This window comes from Mesoplodon densirostris, chromosome 18 (assembly GCF_025265405.1).
Source record: "Mesoplodon densirostris isolate mMesDen1 chromosome 18, mMesDen1 primary haplotype, whole genome shotgun sequence".
In the NCBI taxonomy this organism is placed as follows: Eukaryota; Metazoa; Chordata; class Mammalia; order Artiodactyla; family Ziphiidae; genus Mesoplodon; species Mesoplodon densirostris.
Genome location: NC_082678.1, coordinates 56,679,726 through 56,692,371, shown reverse-complemented (window position 1 = coordinate 56,692,371; position 12,646 = coordinate 56,679,726). Strand labels below are relative to the sequence as shown.

Genomic DNA, 12,646 nt, shown 5'->3' with positions numbered 1-12,646 from the left:
TAGCAACGAAGACCCAACGTAGCCTAAATTAATTAATTAAAAAAAAAAAAAAAAAAAAGAACTACACTGCCCTTTGTATATTCAGGTATTCTTAGATAGTTTTCACTCTTGCAAGCTGTGACCTCACTATCCATTTTTTTTCCCTCTCTGGAAAAGCCACTATGAGCTTGGATTGAAAAGGCACAAGCAGGGCTTCCCTGGTGGCGCAGTGGTTAAGAATCCACCTGCCAATGCAGGGGACACGGGTTCGAGCCCTGGTCTGGGAAGATCCCACACGCCGCGGAGCAACTAGGCCTGTGAGCCACAACTACTGAGCCTGCGCGTCTGGAGCCTGTGCTCCGCAACGGGAGAGGCCGCGACAGTGAGAGGCCCACGCACCGCGATGAAGAGTGGCCCCTGCTCGCCGCCAACTGGAGAAAGTCCTCGCACAGAAACGAAGACCCAACGCAGCCAAAAATAAATAAAATTTAAAAAAAGAAAAAAAAAGTTGAAACTTCTTTAAAAAAAAAAAAGGCACAAGCATTTCTTTTGAAGGGAAAATAAATCTCCATGTCATACTCTTTCTCAGCAATCCATCCATGTATCCATCCACCCATCTTTCCACTCAATAATTACCAAGTACTTCCTTACGTACAAGGGACCATCATATGTGCTCCTTTTCAGAGGTGCTTTCACAAATTTCTCAAAACATTAAAACTTGATACCCTCAACATGTTCAGGGGATGTTTCAGAGGTAGCTCCATGTCTGCGAATAGATCTCACATCCCTCGCTCACAGATGAGAAAAAGGGAGGGAGGGCAGAATTGAAGCATTCAATTAATTCGGTCTTTCTAGAAGGACATCAGAATGTAAACTCCTCACAGCAGGAGTTTTATATGGTTTGTTTATTACATAGCAGGGCTGGGAATAGTGCCTGGTGCATAGTAGGTACACAAAACACTCATTTTGTTGAATGACTGAATGAATAGACAGGGAAGATGGAGGGAGAGAGGAAGAGATAGACTGAGGAAGCCTTCCCCCAATCAGGATCTAGAATTAGGAATTCACAATAATCCTCCAAAAGCTTCACATACTTCTCCCAAACCCTAGAAACTTACTTTGTTGAGGGCCCCAGCTCCGGTCAGAATTAAGTGAGAATTTTCAACCTGGATGGTTCTCTGTCCCAGTCGGACAAGGTAAGCCCCAATCCCAATGGCCCGGCATGTAACCTTAAAAAAGAATAAATTCGACATGTCACATATTTATGTTCCCTCCCTAGCTATAATAACTAAGGCACAGATATGTAAAATCCACATTAACAGAAAAAAGATATTGCTTTTTTTAGGAAATCTGTTTGATTAATAACAATACAAAACCACAATTTCCTGGTTAAAGCAAAGAAGGTACAGAATTCATTCAATGATTCAAGTGACAGTTAAAGGATCATACGCCCTTTACTTCTCTTACACTTTTGTTTATTTCACAGATGTTTGGCATCTACACTAGAGGTATGAACAAGGAAAACAGTAAGAGGAGAAGAAATTTCAGCTGTTAATACTCTGGTAGAATATTCAGAGAAATAAGAAGTTAAACTAAAGGCTAACATGAGGTGCTAGGTTTAGCTGGGAAATTCCATTATTTACATTATCCTGCCTTCCTACTTTTGTGCACAATTAAAATCAAATTGTAGATATACAGTTTTTAAGAAATGCTCCCATTTGGGACTAAGTAGTGGGGATGGGAGCAAAACAAATCCTAGTCAGCTCTTCAAAAATCTCACGCTCTGGCAAGATTTACCAGGCTAATGGTGATGATCTCATCATAGGCCAACGAGGATTCTCCAGCGATCATTCCAGAACCTCGAAGGTTCTCTGCTCCAAGTCCCTCTTCCTTCCCAATAATATCGGTTATCTTGTACCTAGTGGATACAGCCATGCCAAATTATACAGGTTAAACACGATAACAACAATCCATTAAAAGAACAACCACCATTAATAGGCTGCTAAAAGCATACTGAAAGCTTATTTTTAATACCAGGGCTCTGTTCTTTTTTTTTATACTCTTCATTCATATACCTTTCCTTCTTAGCTTGGTGCCTATTTTGTCTGGAAGCAATATGGTATAGCAGAAAGAGCAAAATCTGGAACTAAGCAGACAGGTTTAAATCCCTGCTCTGACACATACAGCAGTGTGACTCTAGGGATAATAGTAACTTGTGTAAAATGGGATTTAGAGTATCCACTTCTACCGGTTGACATGAAAGTTAAAGCAGCAAGGAGAGGGTTTGACACATAGATGGCGCTCCGATGTTAGATACCCTCTCTTACTTTCTAGGACAAGTTTCTTAAAAGCAGGGTCAATGTGTATCTCTCTCTAATAAGCAACAGCCATTAAATCAACAATTTTAGATAAATGTTACATAGGAATAAAAAAAATCCAGAGGCACAGTGAGAACATTCAGCCCAATTTCTCAAGTCAAAAATCCTCTCTCTTTCCAAGACAAGGATGAAGGAGAAGGTCAACATAGTGCACTCCATCCCTGCTCCTTTGTAAGTGTCAAGTGTATACACGAGAGTTCCTGGCATAGTCCTCTGGAGGGGCAGGGGGAATGTGTGTAGAAGTGAAATGCTGGACAAGTTGTCCAGAAAACATCCTGTGGATCCAGAGGGAGCCACCCATCTGTCTTCTCAGCAGGGGATTAGGAGTGATAGCTGATAATGGGAAATGGGAGATGGGGAAATGCAACAAATAAAAGAAAGGAAAAATACAAAGTTGGAAGTAGAGATGGGCATATATTATTTATTGTTCCATGTGTACCCTTAAGGCTTGGCACTGGGCACAGTTTTAGAAATTGAAATAATAAATAAATATCCCATAGTGGCTCTTAAACTATTTTTTTTTTTGCTCCCATATTTCTCTGTTCTCTTACTTCCAGCCTTCCATCAATTCCTTTTCTTTGCCCTTGCTGTTTGTCTGTGGCTTTGTGTTTCTGCTTCCCAGATTCCCAATAATCCCTTCTCACAATAATTCCCCAATTCTTCCTTTTGCTCTGTATCTAGACTCTAGTATAGTTACGTTACAGGTAAAGCTAATCTCCCTTAAGGGGTTAATGAGCCACATTAATTTGGTGGTGGTGGTGGGGAATGTGTTCTTTTAATAAGGCCCACATGCCATATAGTCACAAATACGCATGGGCTCAGTCAGCCTTCTTTGCGAAGCAGATCTTTTCCCTCCTCAGGAGTGCATACTGCTTCACAGGTGTTTGTGATTTGTTAAGTGGCATATTCTCCCATTGTATTACATGAAAAAGATGAAAAATTTCCCATTTTCTGCTCTGTGATCTGAGCCTTCTACTTTTAAGAGTATCATTCTTTAAAGTAGTACCAGGGACTTCCCTGGTGGTCCAGTGGTTAAGACTCCACGTTACCACTGCAGGGGGCATGGGTTCAATCCCTGTTGGGGGAAATAAGATCCCCTCGTGCTGCATGGCATGGCCAAAAAAAAAAAAGTAGTACCAAATTTTTTTTTTTTTTTTTTTTTTGCGGTATGCGGGCCTCTCACTGCTGTGGCCTCCCCCGCCGCGGAGCACAGGCTCCGGACGCGCAGGCTCCGGACGCGCAGGCTCAGCGGCCATGGCTCACGGGCCCAGCCGCCCCGCGGCATATGGGATCCCCCCAGACCGGGGCACGAACCCGTATCCCCTGCATCGGCAGGCGGACTCCCAACCACTTGCGCCACCAGGGAGGCCCAACCAAATTTTAATGTTACTTATAATAAAAACCTTTGTGTAGTGTAATACAATTAACAAAACATGTTCATGTATATCATTTTTGTTCCTCACAACAGTCCAGTGTGATAGGGAATATCATCTCCATTACCATAGATAATGATACCCAGGATTTTTGATTGCTTACTATGTGCTGAGTTCTGTGCTAAGGGCTTTACATATATTGGATAACTTGATTTTCATCATACAGATGAGGAAACTAAAGCTCAAAGAAGAAAACTGACTTGCTTTAACAATAGCAATATACAAAATCAATAGCTTTCTGAGATACCAGTAATAAAGTTGAAAAATATAATGGCGGGGGTGGGGTGGGAATCCCATTCAGAGTAGCAAGAAAAATGCAAAACATATAGGGATATTTAAAAACTGGCAAAATCCCACCGTACCTACACTGTATACCAAGACATCCTGGGATGGATGCCACAGTGAACTGTCAGGTGCACTGAAGGATATTTCAGATTTTTGAGAGAAACACTATGATATGTGATGTCTGTTGGATGCCGTGTGAACTACTAGTTTTAAGTAGTTCATGGTTTAACATGAGGTACTGCTACTTTCCTTTTGACAATGTCCTATCTTTGCAAAGCTGGGTTTTCAGTTTCTGTGGGGGAAAAAAAAAGTTCTGCACAAAAATCAGTGCAGAACAAGACGTGAGGGTGGCTATGTCCAAGCTGATTCCAAGGTTTGCAATGCTGTATGGATGCAAATATCCCATTAGTAAGTAATTGTAATTATTTAAGAATAGAATAAAATTTTTTCAGTTATGTGTATTATACAGTTGACCCTTGAACAATGCCAGGGTTAGGGGCATCGACCCTCAGCAGTTGAAAATCTGAGTATAACTTATAGTTGGCCCTCATATATATGGTTCCTCCATATCCATGGATGCACATCTGTAGATTCAACCAACCACAGATGGTGTAGTACTGTTGTACTTACTGTTGAAAATGTCCACACAGAAGTGGACCCACACAGTTCAAACCCAAGTTGTTCATGGCAAAAAATACTTATGAAGCTGTCTGGGTCAGCTTCCTTAATAATCAGAAATATTAGGCATATCTTTTTGCCTAAAGGTGCTATGAAAAAATTACAGAGACAGTAAAGGTGCTGTGAACCAAGAAAGAGTGGGAATTTCTGGCATAATCTATATAAAGAAAACTATAAAACTTTAAAAAATACACTTAAATAACTGGAAAAACATACCAGGTTTCTTGTTGGGAAGAGTTAATATTATGAAGCTCTCAGATCTTCCTAAATTGATTTATAAACCTAATGCAATCTGAATCAAAATCATTATGGAAAGTTTTGGGGAATTAAAAAAAATGAGCCTATCTGTAAAAAGACAAAAATAGCTAATAAAACTTGGGGAAAAATTAAGAATGTGAGGAACTCTGGCCCATTAAAGTAGTTAAAATAGTGTGGCGTTAGTCCAAGACTAGAACAAAAAACAGAATATAAAGCCTGGTAATTGAGTTAAGATTATTATAAAAGTGAAGAAAGTATGAATTATTCAATAAGTGGTATTGGAGCAACTTATTAACATTCTGGAAAATACCTGCAGATAGATTATAAAAATGTTCAACTTCACTGGGGATCAAAAATACCAGTTAAAATAACAATGGCTGTTTTTTTCCTATTTTATTAATTTACAGTAAACAGTGTTGGCAAGGGTGGAGAAAAAATTAAAGAGGGGAAACAAGCACTACCATATACTGCTGGTGGGAGTGCAGCTCTTAGGAGGACAATTTGAAATTATCCAAAAAAATCTTTTAAAAAATGGACATAATTTTTGACCAGTAATTTCACTTTTAGAGATTAACCCAAAGGGAACAGCCAGATATATTCTTCAAAGTTTACATAAAAGAATGACCAGGGCCTCCCTGGTGGCGCAGTGGTTGAGAGTCCGCCTGCCGATGCAGGGGATATGGGTTCGTGCCCCGGTCTGGGAGGATCCCATATGCCGCGGAGCGGCTGGGCCCGTGAGCCATGGCCGCTGAGCCTGCGCATCCGGAGCCTGTGCTCCGCAACGGGAGAGGCCACAACAGTGAGAGGCCCACATACGGAAAAAAAAAAAAAGAATGACCAGCCCAGGGATATAGCAGTAAAAACAGGGATAGTCTGTATGTTCAATATGATATATTCATTATAATGATTTATATGAAGCCATTAAATATCATATTCTCAAATAATACTGTAAGAATATATAAAATTTCTCCCTAAATAATATTTAGTAAAAAGAACAAATTACAAAAGCCCTTTTCTATTATGATCCCAATTATGTAGGAAAAAAGGTGTATATATATATATATATATATATATATATGACAGAAAGAATATAATATACATTAATAACTGTGATCTCTTGGTAGGACTGTAGCTGATTTTTACTTTTTCTTCGTAATTGTTTATATGTTCCAACTTTTCAAAATGAATAATAATTATATAGTTTTAAAACCTTAATCAATAATAAGGTCTTTCAGCTAGTAAGCAGTACAGCTGAGATACAAACCTAAGGCTTCTAGATTACTCAACAAGCAATCTTCACTGCTCTTCAAGGTCATGATCAGCAGGACAGTGAGAAAAAAATGATCATATTCTCCTTTCTTTAATCCACAGCCAAATTATCCTGATACATAATACCTACCTGGATTCTCCTTCATCCTCCACGTGTTCACAGTGGACAGAGTTGAGAGCACTGACTCTCTTATAATCTTGAGGGGTCAGATATAAATATTTGTATCCCTGTGGGAAACACAAATAGCTTTTAACTCATTATTTGCCAACACCACAGAAGACCCAGCAAAGCATGCATAATGCAGCTTGTTCCAAAGCTGGCTTTAAATCTCCAAATCGTGTCTCAGAGTTACTGTCTCATAGAATACTACCATAGACAGTTCTTTGAAAGATGGAAGTGCCTATTTCTGCAGTCACTGACTGTGTCCTTGAAACAAGATATCTTGTAGCTACAACTCCAGGTATATTCCACTCATTTCCTTTTCATCAAGGTTAAAGGGTCATTCTCTAATCTTTAGTGACACCTCTATTAAAGATATCAACACAAAATTGAAGAATTATATGAATTACTATTCTTCATTTTCTCAAATCCATAGTACCATCAAACATATAGATGGGTCAAGGATAATTGAGAGCATCACAAAACTAGGATATTCAATCTTAAAATCAGAAGTCTATGCAGTGCTAATGATCAGTAATCACTGAGCTCATACCTTTTGCTTTTTTAAATAAACAAATTCTAATCCCTAGGTACATTAAAAAATTATACTAACACTTCATAACTGACTTATTTTTATACATACATATACACACACACATAGAAACTAGTTATTTAATATGTGTGTTCACCTTAAGTGAATCAGTCACTCAGAAAAAAAAAAAAGGAAGCAGAGAAAAACTTTTAAAATACTATGAGAAATTATGTCCACCATTTAACTGAATTTGTCCCACAGAGAGCACAACATGCCAGAGACATGAATTTGAATTTGCCACTGATTTTGCCTGACTTATGACGAGAATGCCCTGTTGCACTGAGTGTCAGTAGTATGTCTGTCAGCACATATTTACTGAGTGCCTATTATGTGCAAGATACTGTTTAAGACACAGAACAAACAGAAAGGAACAAAACAGGCAAAAATTCCTGGCCTTGTACAACTCATCTTCTAGTAGGAGAGTCAGAAAATACACAAAATAAATAAGTTAAGCATACAATGTTAATGGGAATAATGTTTAAGGAAAAAATAAAATAGAGGAAGGAGACAGGAGAGTTGGCAGAGTTGAACTTTTAGAAGAATAGCCAGGGAAGGCTTTATTGAAAATGTCATTTGAGCCAAGACCTGAAGAGCTGAGGAAATGAGACATGAGGATATTTGGGGGAAAAGTATTCAGGCAGAAGGAACCACAAGTGTGAAGCTGCTGAGTGTGTCCAGCAGGCTCAAGAAACAGTGAAAAGGCTGGTAGAGCCACAGTGTGGAATCAGGTGGGAGCAGCAAGAGAACAAGGATGGAGTGGTACTGGAAGGCCAATCTAGGGAGGGCCTTGCAGGTAACTATATGGTTTCTGGCCCTCACTTGAGTGAGTTGGGAAGCCTTTAAAGGGTTTTAATCAAAGGAAAGTTTTGAGTTGTGATCTGATTTACATTTAACTGGATCATGCCACTTTCTGTTGAGAGTAGACTTTGGGTAGGGGTAGGGGCAAGGCCAGAAGCAGGAATGTCAATTAGGAAACAATGCAATAAATGCAGTAAGAGGTGACAGGGACTTGGACTACTGTGTAGCAGTGGAAGTGCTCAGAGATGGTTGGATTCTGGATATATTTTGAAGGTCAGGATGTACACATGATTTATTGACAGAGAGGATGTGGGATATGAGAAAGAGAGGTCAAGGATAACTCCAAGGTCTTTTACTTAAATGAGGAACAGAGGTATCATTTATTGAGACAGAGAATATTGTGGGAAGAACAGATTTAAGGAAGAAGATTAGAAGCTACGTTTAGGCAGATGTGCAGGTAGAGATGTTGAGTCTGGATACATGAATCTGAAGTTCAGGGGCAGGATATAAATTTGGAAGTTTATCAGTTTATAGATGGAATTTAAAGCTTTAAGACTGGATCACCAAGGGAAGGTGAATATAGAAAAGAGGAGAGGTCCAGGGACCAAGCCCTAAAACACCTTTTTTTCTTCCTTCTTACCTCACCTTCCATACAAGCTATCCTGCCACAGCACCAGGTGAGAGGGCACTGGGCCCTGTGGGGTTAAGGCTGGGGAGTCCTAGACTTCTTGGTCCTGCCACAGCCTCTGTGGCACTGATATGTGTCTCCATTCACATTTTTTTTTATAATTTAAAAAATTGAGATAAAATTCACATAACATAAAACTGGCCATTTTAAAGTGTACAATTCAGTAGTTTTTAGTATATTCAGATGCTGTGCAACCATCACCACTATCTAATTCCAGGATATTTCCATCACCCCCAAAAGAAATACTGTATTTATTAGAGGTCACCAACAATTCCCATATACTTTTAAAATGAATTTTACTGAAGCATAATTTACGTGCAATAAAATCCATCAGTTTTAAGTGTTGTAGTGAGATGAGTTCCGACAAATGTACACACTTGTGTGTAGTCGTCACCACAATCAAAATACAGAATATTTCCATCATCCCCCGACACTCTTACATTTAAAGATGTAAAAGGCAGCAAAGGAAACTGAGAAAGAGTGGCTAGGGGGCTAAAAAGGAGACCGTAGGTTCCTGGAAACCAAGAGAAGAAAGTATTTCAAGGATGAAGGAGTAACGAACCACATGGAATACTGCTGAAACGTTAAATAGGTGAGTTTCAGAGTTTAACAATATGGAATCAATGGTGACCTTGACAAAAGCAGCTCTGATGGAATGGTGAGGGTGCAAGGGGAACTGACATGGGTTCCAGAGGGGGTGGGAGGGAGAAGAGTATCTGGAAACAGCAAGAAGAGAAACTCTTTTAAGAAGTCTTGCTGTAAAGGGAAGGAAAAAATGGGGTAGGGTTAGTGACTGGAGGGATAAGTGTCTGTGTGCTAAGAAAAGGAGTCTATTTAGTAGAGAGGGGAAAAGTGATGATGTAAGAAAGAAGGGGGAGGAGTTTGGATCTACGTCCTTAAGTTGGCAAGAAGGGAAAGGATCAAGCATAGCGGGATTGGCCTTAGATAGAAGCAGGGACCGTTCATCAAAGTACAGGAGAGAAGGCGGAGAATAAGAGCACAGATGCAGATATATAGGAGCTCGTGGAGGCTCTCTTCTAATTGCTTCCATTTTCTCAGTGAAGTGGGAAGCAACATCATCAGCTAAGAGTGAGGATGAAGGAAGAGGGTGTTGGAGGTTTGAGGAGAGAGATGTCAAACTGTCAATCAGGAGGCTGGTAAGCTTGAATTTAAAGTAAGACTAGTCAACAGCACTGTGTATTTTTCTCCATCAGTGTTCAGCTATGCAGGTGAGGGAAAAGGAGTAGATGGAGGGAGTTGGATTTAAACCAGGTTTATGTACAGACACGGAGTAAGCGGAATGAAGAGAAAAAGCAAAGAAATTGAAGGCATGGGAAAGGTAGTGATTACGATGATTAGCCTATGGTAGACTTTGGATTTAAGGCTGGATAGGAATAAAATGAGTATGTAAGGAGGGAATGAAGAGCAGAAGAAAGGTGGCAGGATCCATAGTTGTAGGTCTTGGTGAGTGCAAAGGATTATTGGACTTGGGGTACTAAGGAGAGTGAGCTGGAAAGAGAGGATGGAGAAATAGCAAAGGAAGGGATGCTTGAAGTTGTCATTATGGGGAATGAGAGGCTGATCTGGGATGTAAGATAGGACCATTGGGGGAGAGGAAGTCAAGGATCTCAGAGGCTAGATGATGGGATGAATCATCTCTATATACAGCAATCATCAAGAATGGTAACAGGACTAGTAGTACTGGAGACAGTGACAATGTGCCAGCAACTAAAAGATGCAAAGAAGAGGGAGTGGCCAAAGGGTAGGGAACACTATAATAAGCAGCAGTGATGGTGCGGCACAGTCTGATGACATGAGATTCAAAGACAGGGGTTTTCAGAGGGAAGGGAGGGAAAAGGGTCTGGAAGTAGCAGTGAGGCACTAGCAAGAAGCTATTTTCCTCCAGGCTCAGTGGTACAAGGGAAAGAGAAACCAGTCACCATTTAAGAGGGCCACAGGGGAAGAAGAGTCTTCAGAGGACAGGCAGGTTTCAAGTAGAGCAAGACTAGAGAACAATCAGAGAAGAAGCTGAGGATATGAGAGATTTTGCTGATGACTGACCATAAGTCTTGGAAGCCAAAGTAGAATAATTTAAAGGTATATATTTTGGGCTTCCCTGGTGGCACAGTGGTTAAGAATCCACCTGTCAATGCAGGGGACGTGGGTTCGAGCCCTGGTCCGGGAAGATCCCTCATGCCATGGAGGAACTAAGCCTGCGAGCCACAACTACTGAGCCCACGCGCCACAACTACAGAGGCCTGTGCACCTAGAACCTGTGCTCTGCAACAAGAGAAGCCACCACAACGAGAAGCCCATGCAGCACAACAAAGAGTAGCCCTGCTCGCCACAACCAGAGGAAGCCCGCGTGCAGCAACAAAGATCCAATGCAGCCAAAAATAAATAAATAAATAAATTTATAAAAACAAAAAAAACCTCTACCTCTCTCTACACACGTACACACACATACACACACACACACACATGTGCACCCATACGGTAACTTGAAGTATTATCTTTTCTTAGTCTGTACCTTGTAAGGATCCTCAGGATCTACCCAGGCTACGTGAAACATATGACGAATTTCCTCTGCCAGTCCAATTCTTGCTCCACTGTTGGCTGCTACATAGATGCGTGGGATGCCCTCTGCCCTGGCAAGCTCAGAAGCTCTGAGAAACAGCAAATCCTCCTGGGGTCCAAAGGACCCAATTCGGTATGTGATATCATTGCCAATAACAATGATATCTCGGCCTTCTGGATATTCTGGACTTTTAAGGGTCATTTTCCAAGCTACCATGCCAATCTGCAAAGGCATAAACAAACAAACAAATAAATACAAACTTCTTACATGCAGAATTATTTTTCAGGTTACCTGAAGACATCAGACTGCACGTAGACACAACCTTCAAGTAAAGATATGCATTGCTAAAGAGCCAAGCTCCCTGCGGGAAACTAGAACAAATATTCTAGCATACTTCTCTAAGATTATGTTGAGAATAGCTGGTTTACTGTATATGGATTTCACAGTTGTCTCAATTTCTTCTTTGGGTCTGTTCGAAGAAGATGGAAAAACCAAAGTCTAAATGCACTCAGGCTATGTGTGGAAGAATACTGGGGCACTGGGAATTAAATCCGGGATGCCCTAACTTACTACCGTATCTACTAAGATATCTTTTGTGAGATTCTTTCCAAGAAATCTTTAACACACAGGAGAACAGAAAGAGGACTACCTCTCATGGACTATACAACTTTTACAACCCTGGGTCCTTTTATTGTCCTCTAATATTTGACAGGAATAATAGCAACATTCTTTACAGGCTTGCTTCAGGTATCTTCCATTTCTGCAAGAATTTACTGTAGCTCAACACTGCATCCTTGTAAGCATCTCTTGCTGATTTCTCCCAACACTAGAAAACCAAAGGATGCAGGTAAACAACCTCTTGCTGCACTATGATATATATAAATCTCTGCTCACTGTTCAGTAGCATCTGACCAGCCACACAAATAAATGATACTGACTTAATAGGCAGAGGGGTGACATGTCTCTTCCCAAACCCTCCCAGCCCTCTCCTCTTTTAATCTCCTTCTACATGAGAACTACTCATTCCTTCTACTTGTTGGTTCACTAGTGCCCTTTCTTTTCTACTCACTCATTCCCCAGATAACGGCTGCAGTTTTTCATGTCTGCCTGTCTGTTTCCCTATACCTAGATGAGTAATGCTTTCCATTCTTTTTTTTTTTCCTGTTTCTTTCCGTCTCCCCCGCTTCCCACCACCACCACTCACCCCCAAACACAAAGCCTACCAGACGAGCATTCCTGGTCCTGCCTAATGGAGCCCAGCCACATCTGCAGCCTTGGTCCCTCGTCCCTGGGCTGCTGCCTATCACCTCATTGCGGAGCCAGCCATCGAGAAGGGCCAAGAACAGATGTAAATAGCAGCATCCCTGGAAAGCCACATGCATCACCCAGACTCAACCGGGCCAGTGATCATAAGCTCTGAGTACACATTTCTCAATCCAATTGCACATCCACTGTAATCAGGCTGGTTGAAGCTTTCCACACAGCTATTTGTGATTCTCAGCATTAAGAAATATATATATGAAACGCCTACAGATAAATATAAGCTATTT

At 40.7% G+C, this 12,646-nt stretch overlaps 1 protein-coding gene across 3 annotated transcripts in view; it reads right to left on the bottom strand.

Annotated features, from left to right (window-relative positions):
• ACACA (acetyl-CoA carboxylase alpha) overlaps positions 1 to 12,646 on the bottom strand; it is a 236,979-nt gene that overhangs the window by 58,775 nt on the left and 165,558 nt on the right. For all 3 annotated transcript variants that reach the window (XM_060081582.1, XM_060081580.1, XM_060081581.1), the window contains 4 exons: positions 11,049 to 11,318; positions 6,411 to 6,508; positions 1,777 to 1,897; positions 1,098 to 1,208 (listed from right to left, as the gene is read on the bottom strand). In XM_060081582.1, the coding sequence (XP_059937565.1) occupies positions 1,098 to 1,208; positions 1,777 to 1,897; positions 6,411 to 6,508; positions 11,049 to 11,318 (600 nt within the window). The remainder of the gene's footprint in view (positions 1 to 1,097; positions 1,209 to 1,776; positions 1,898 to 6,410; positions 6,509 to 11,048; positions 11,319 to 12,646) is intronic.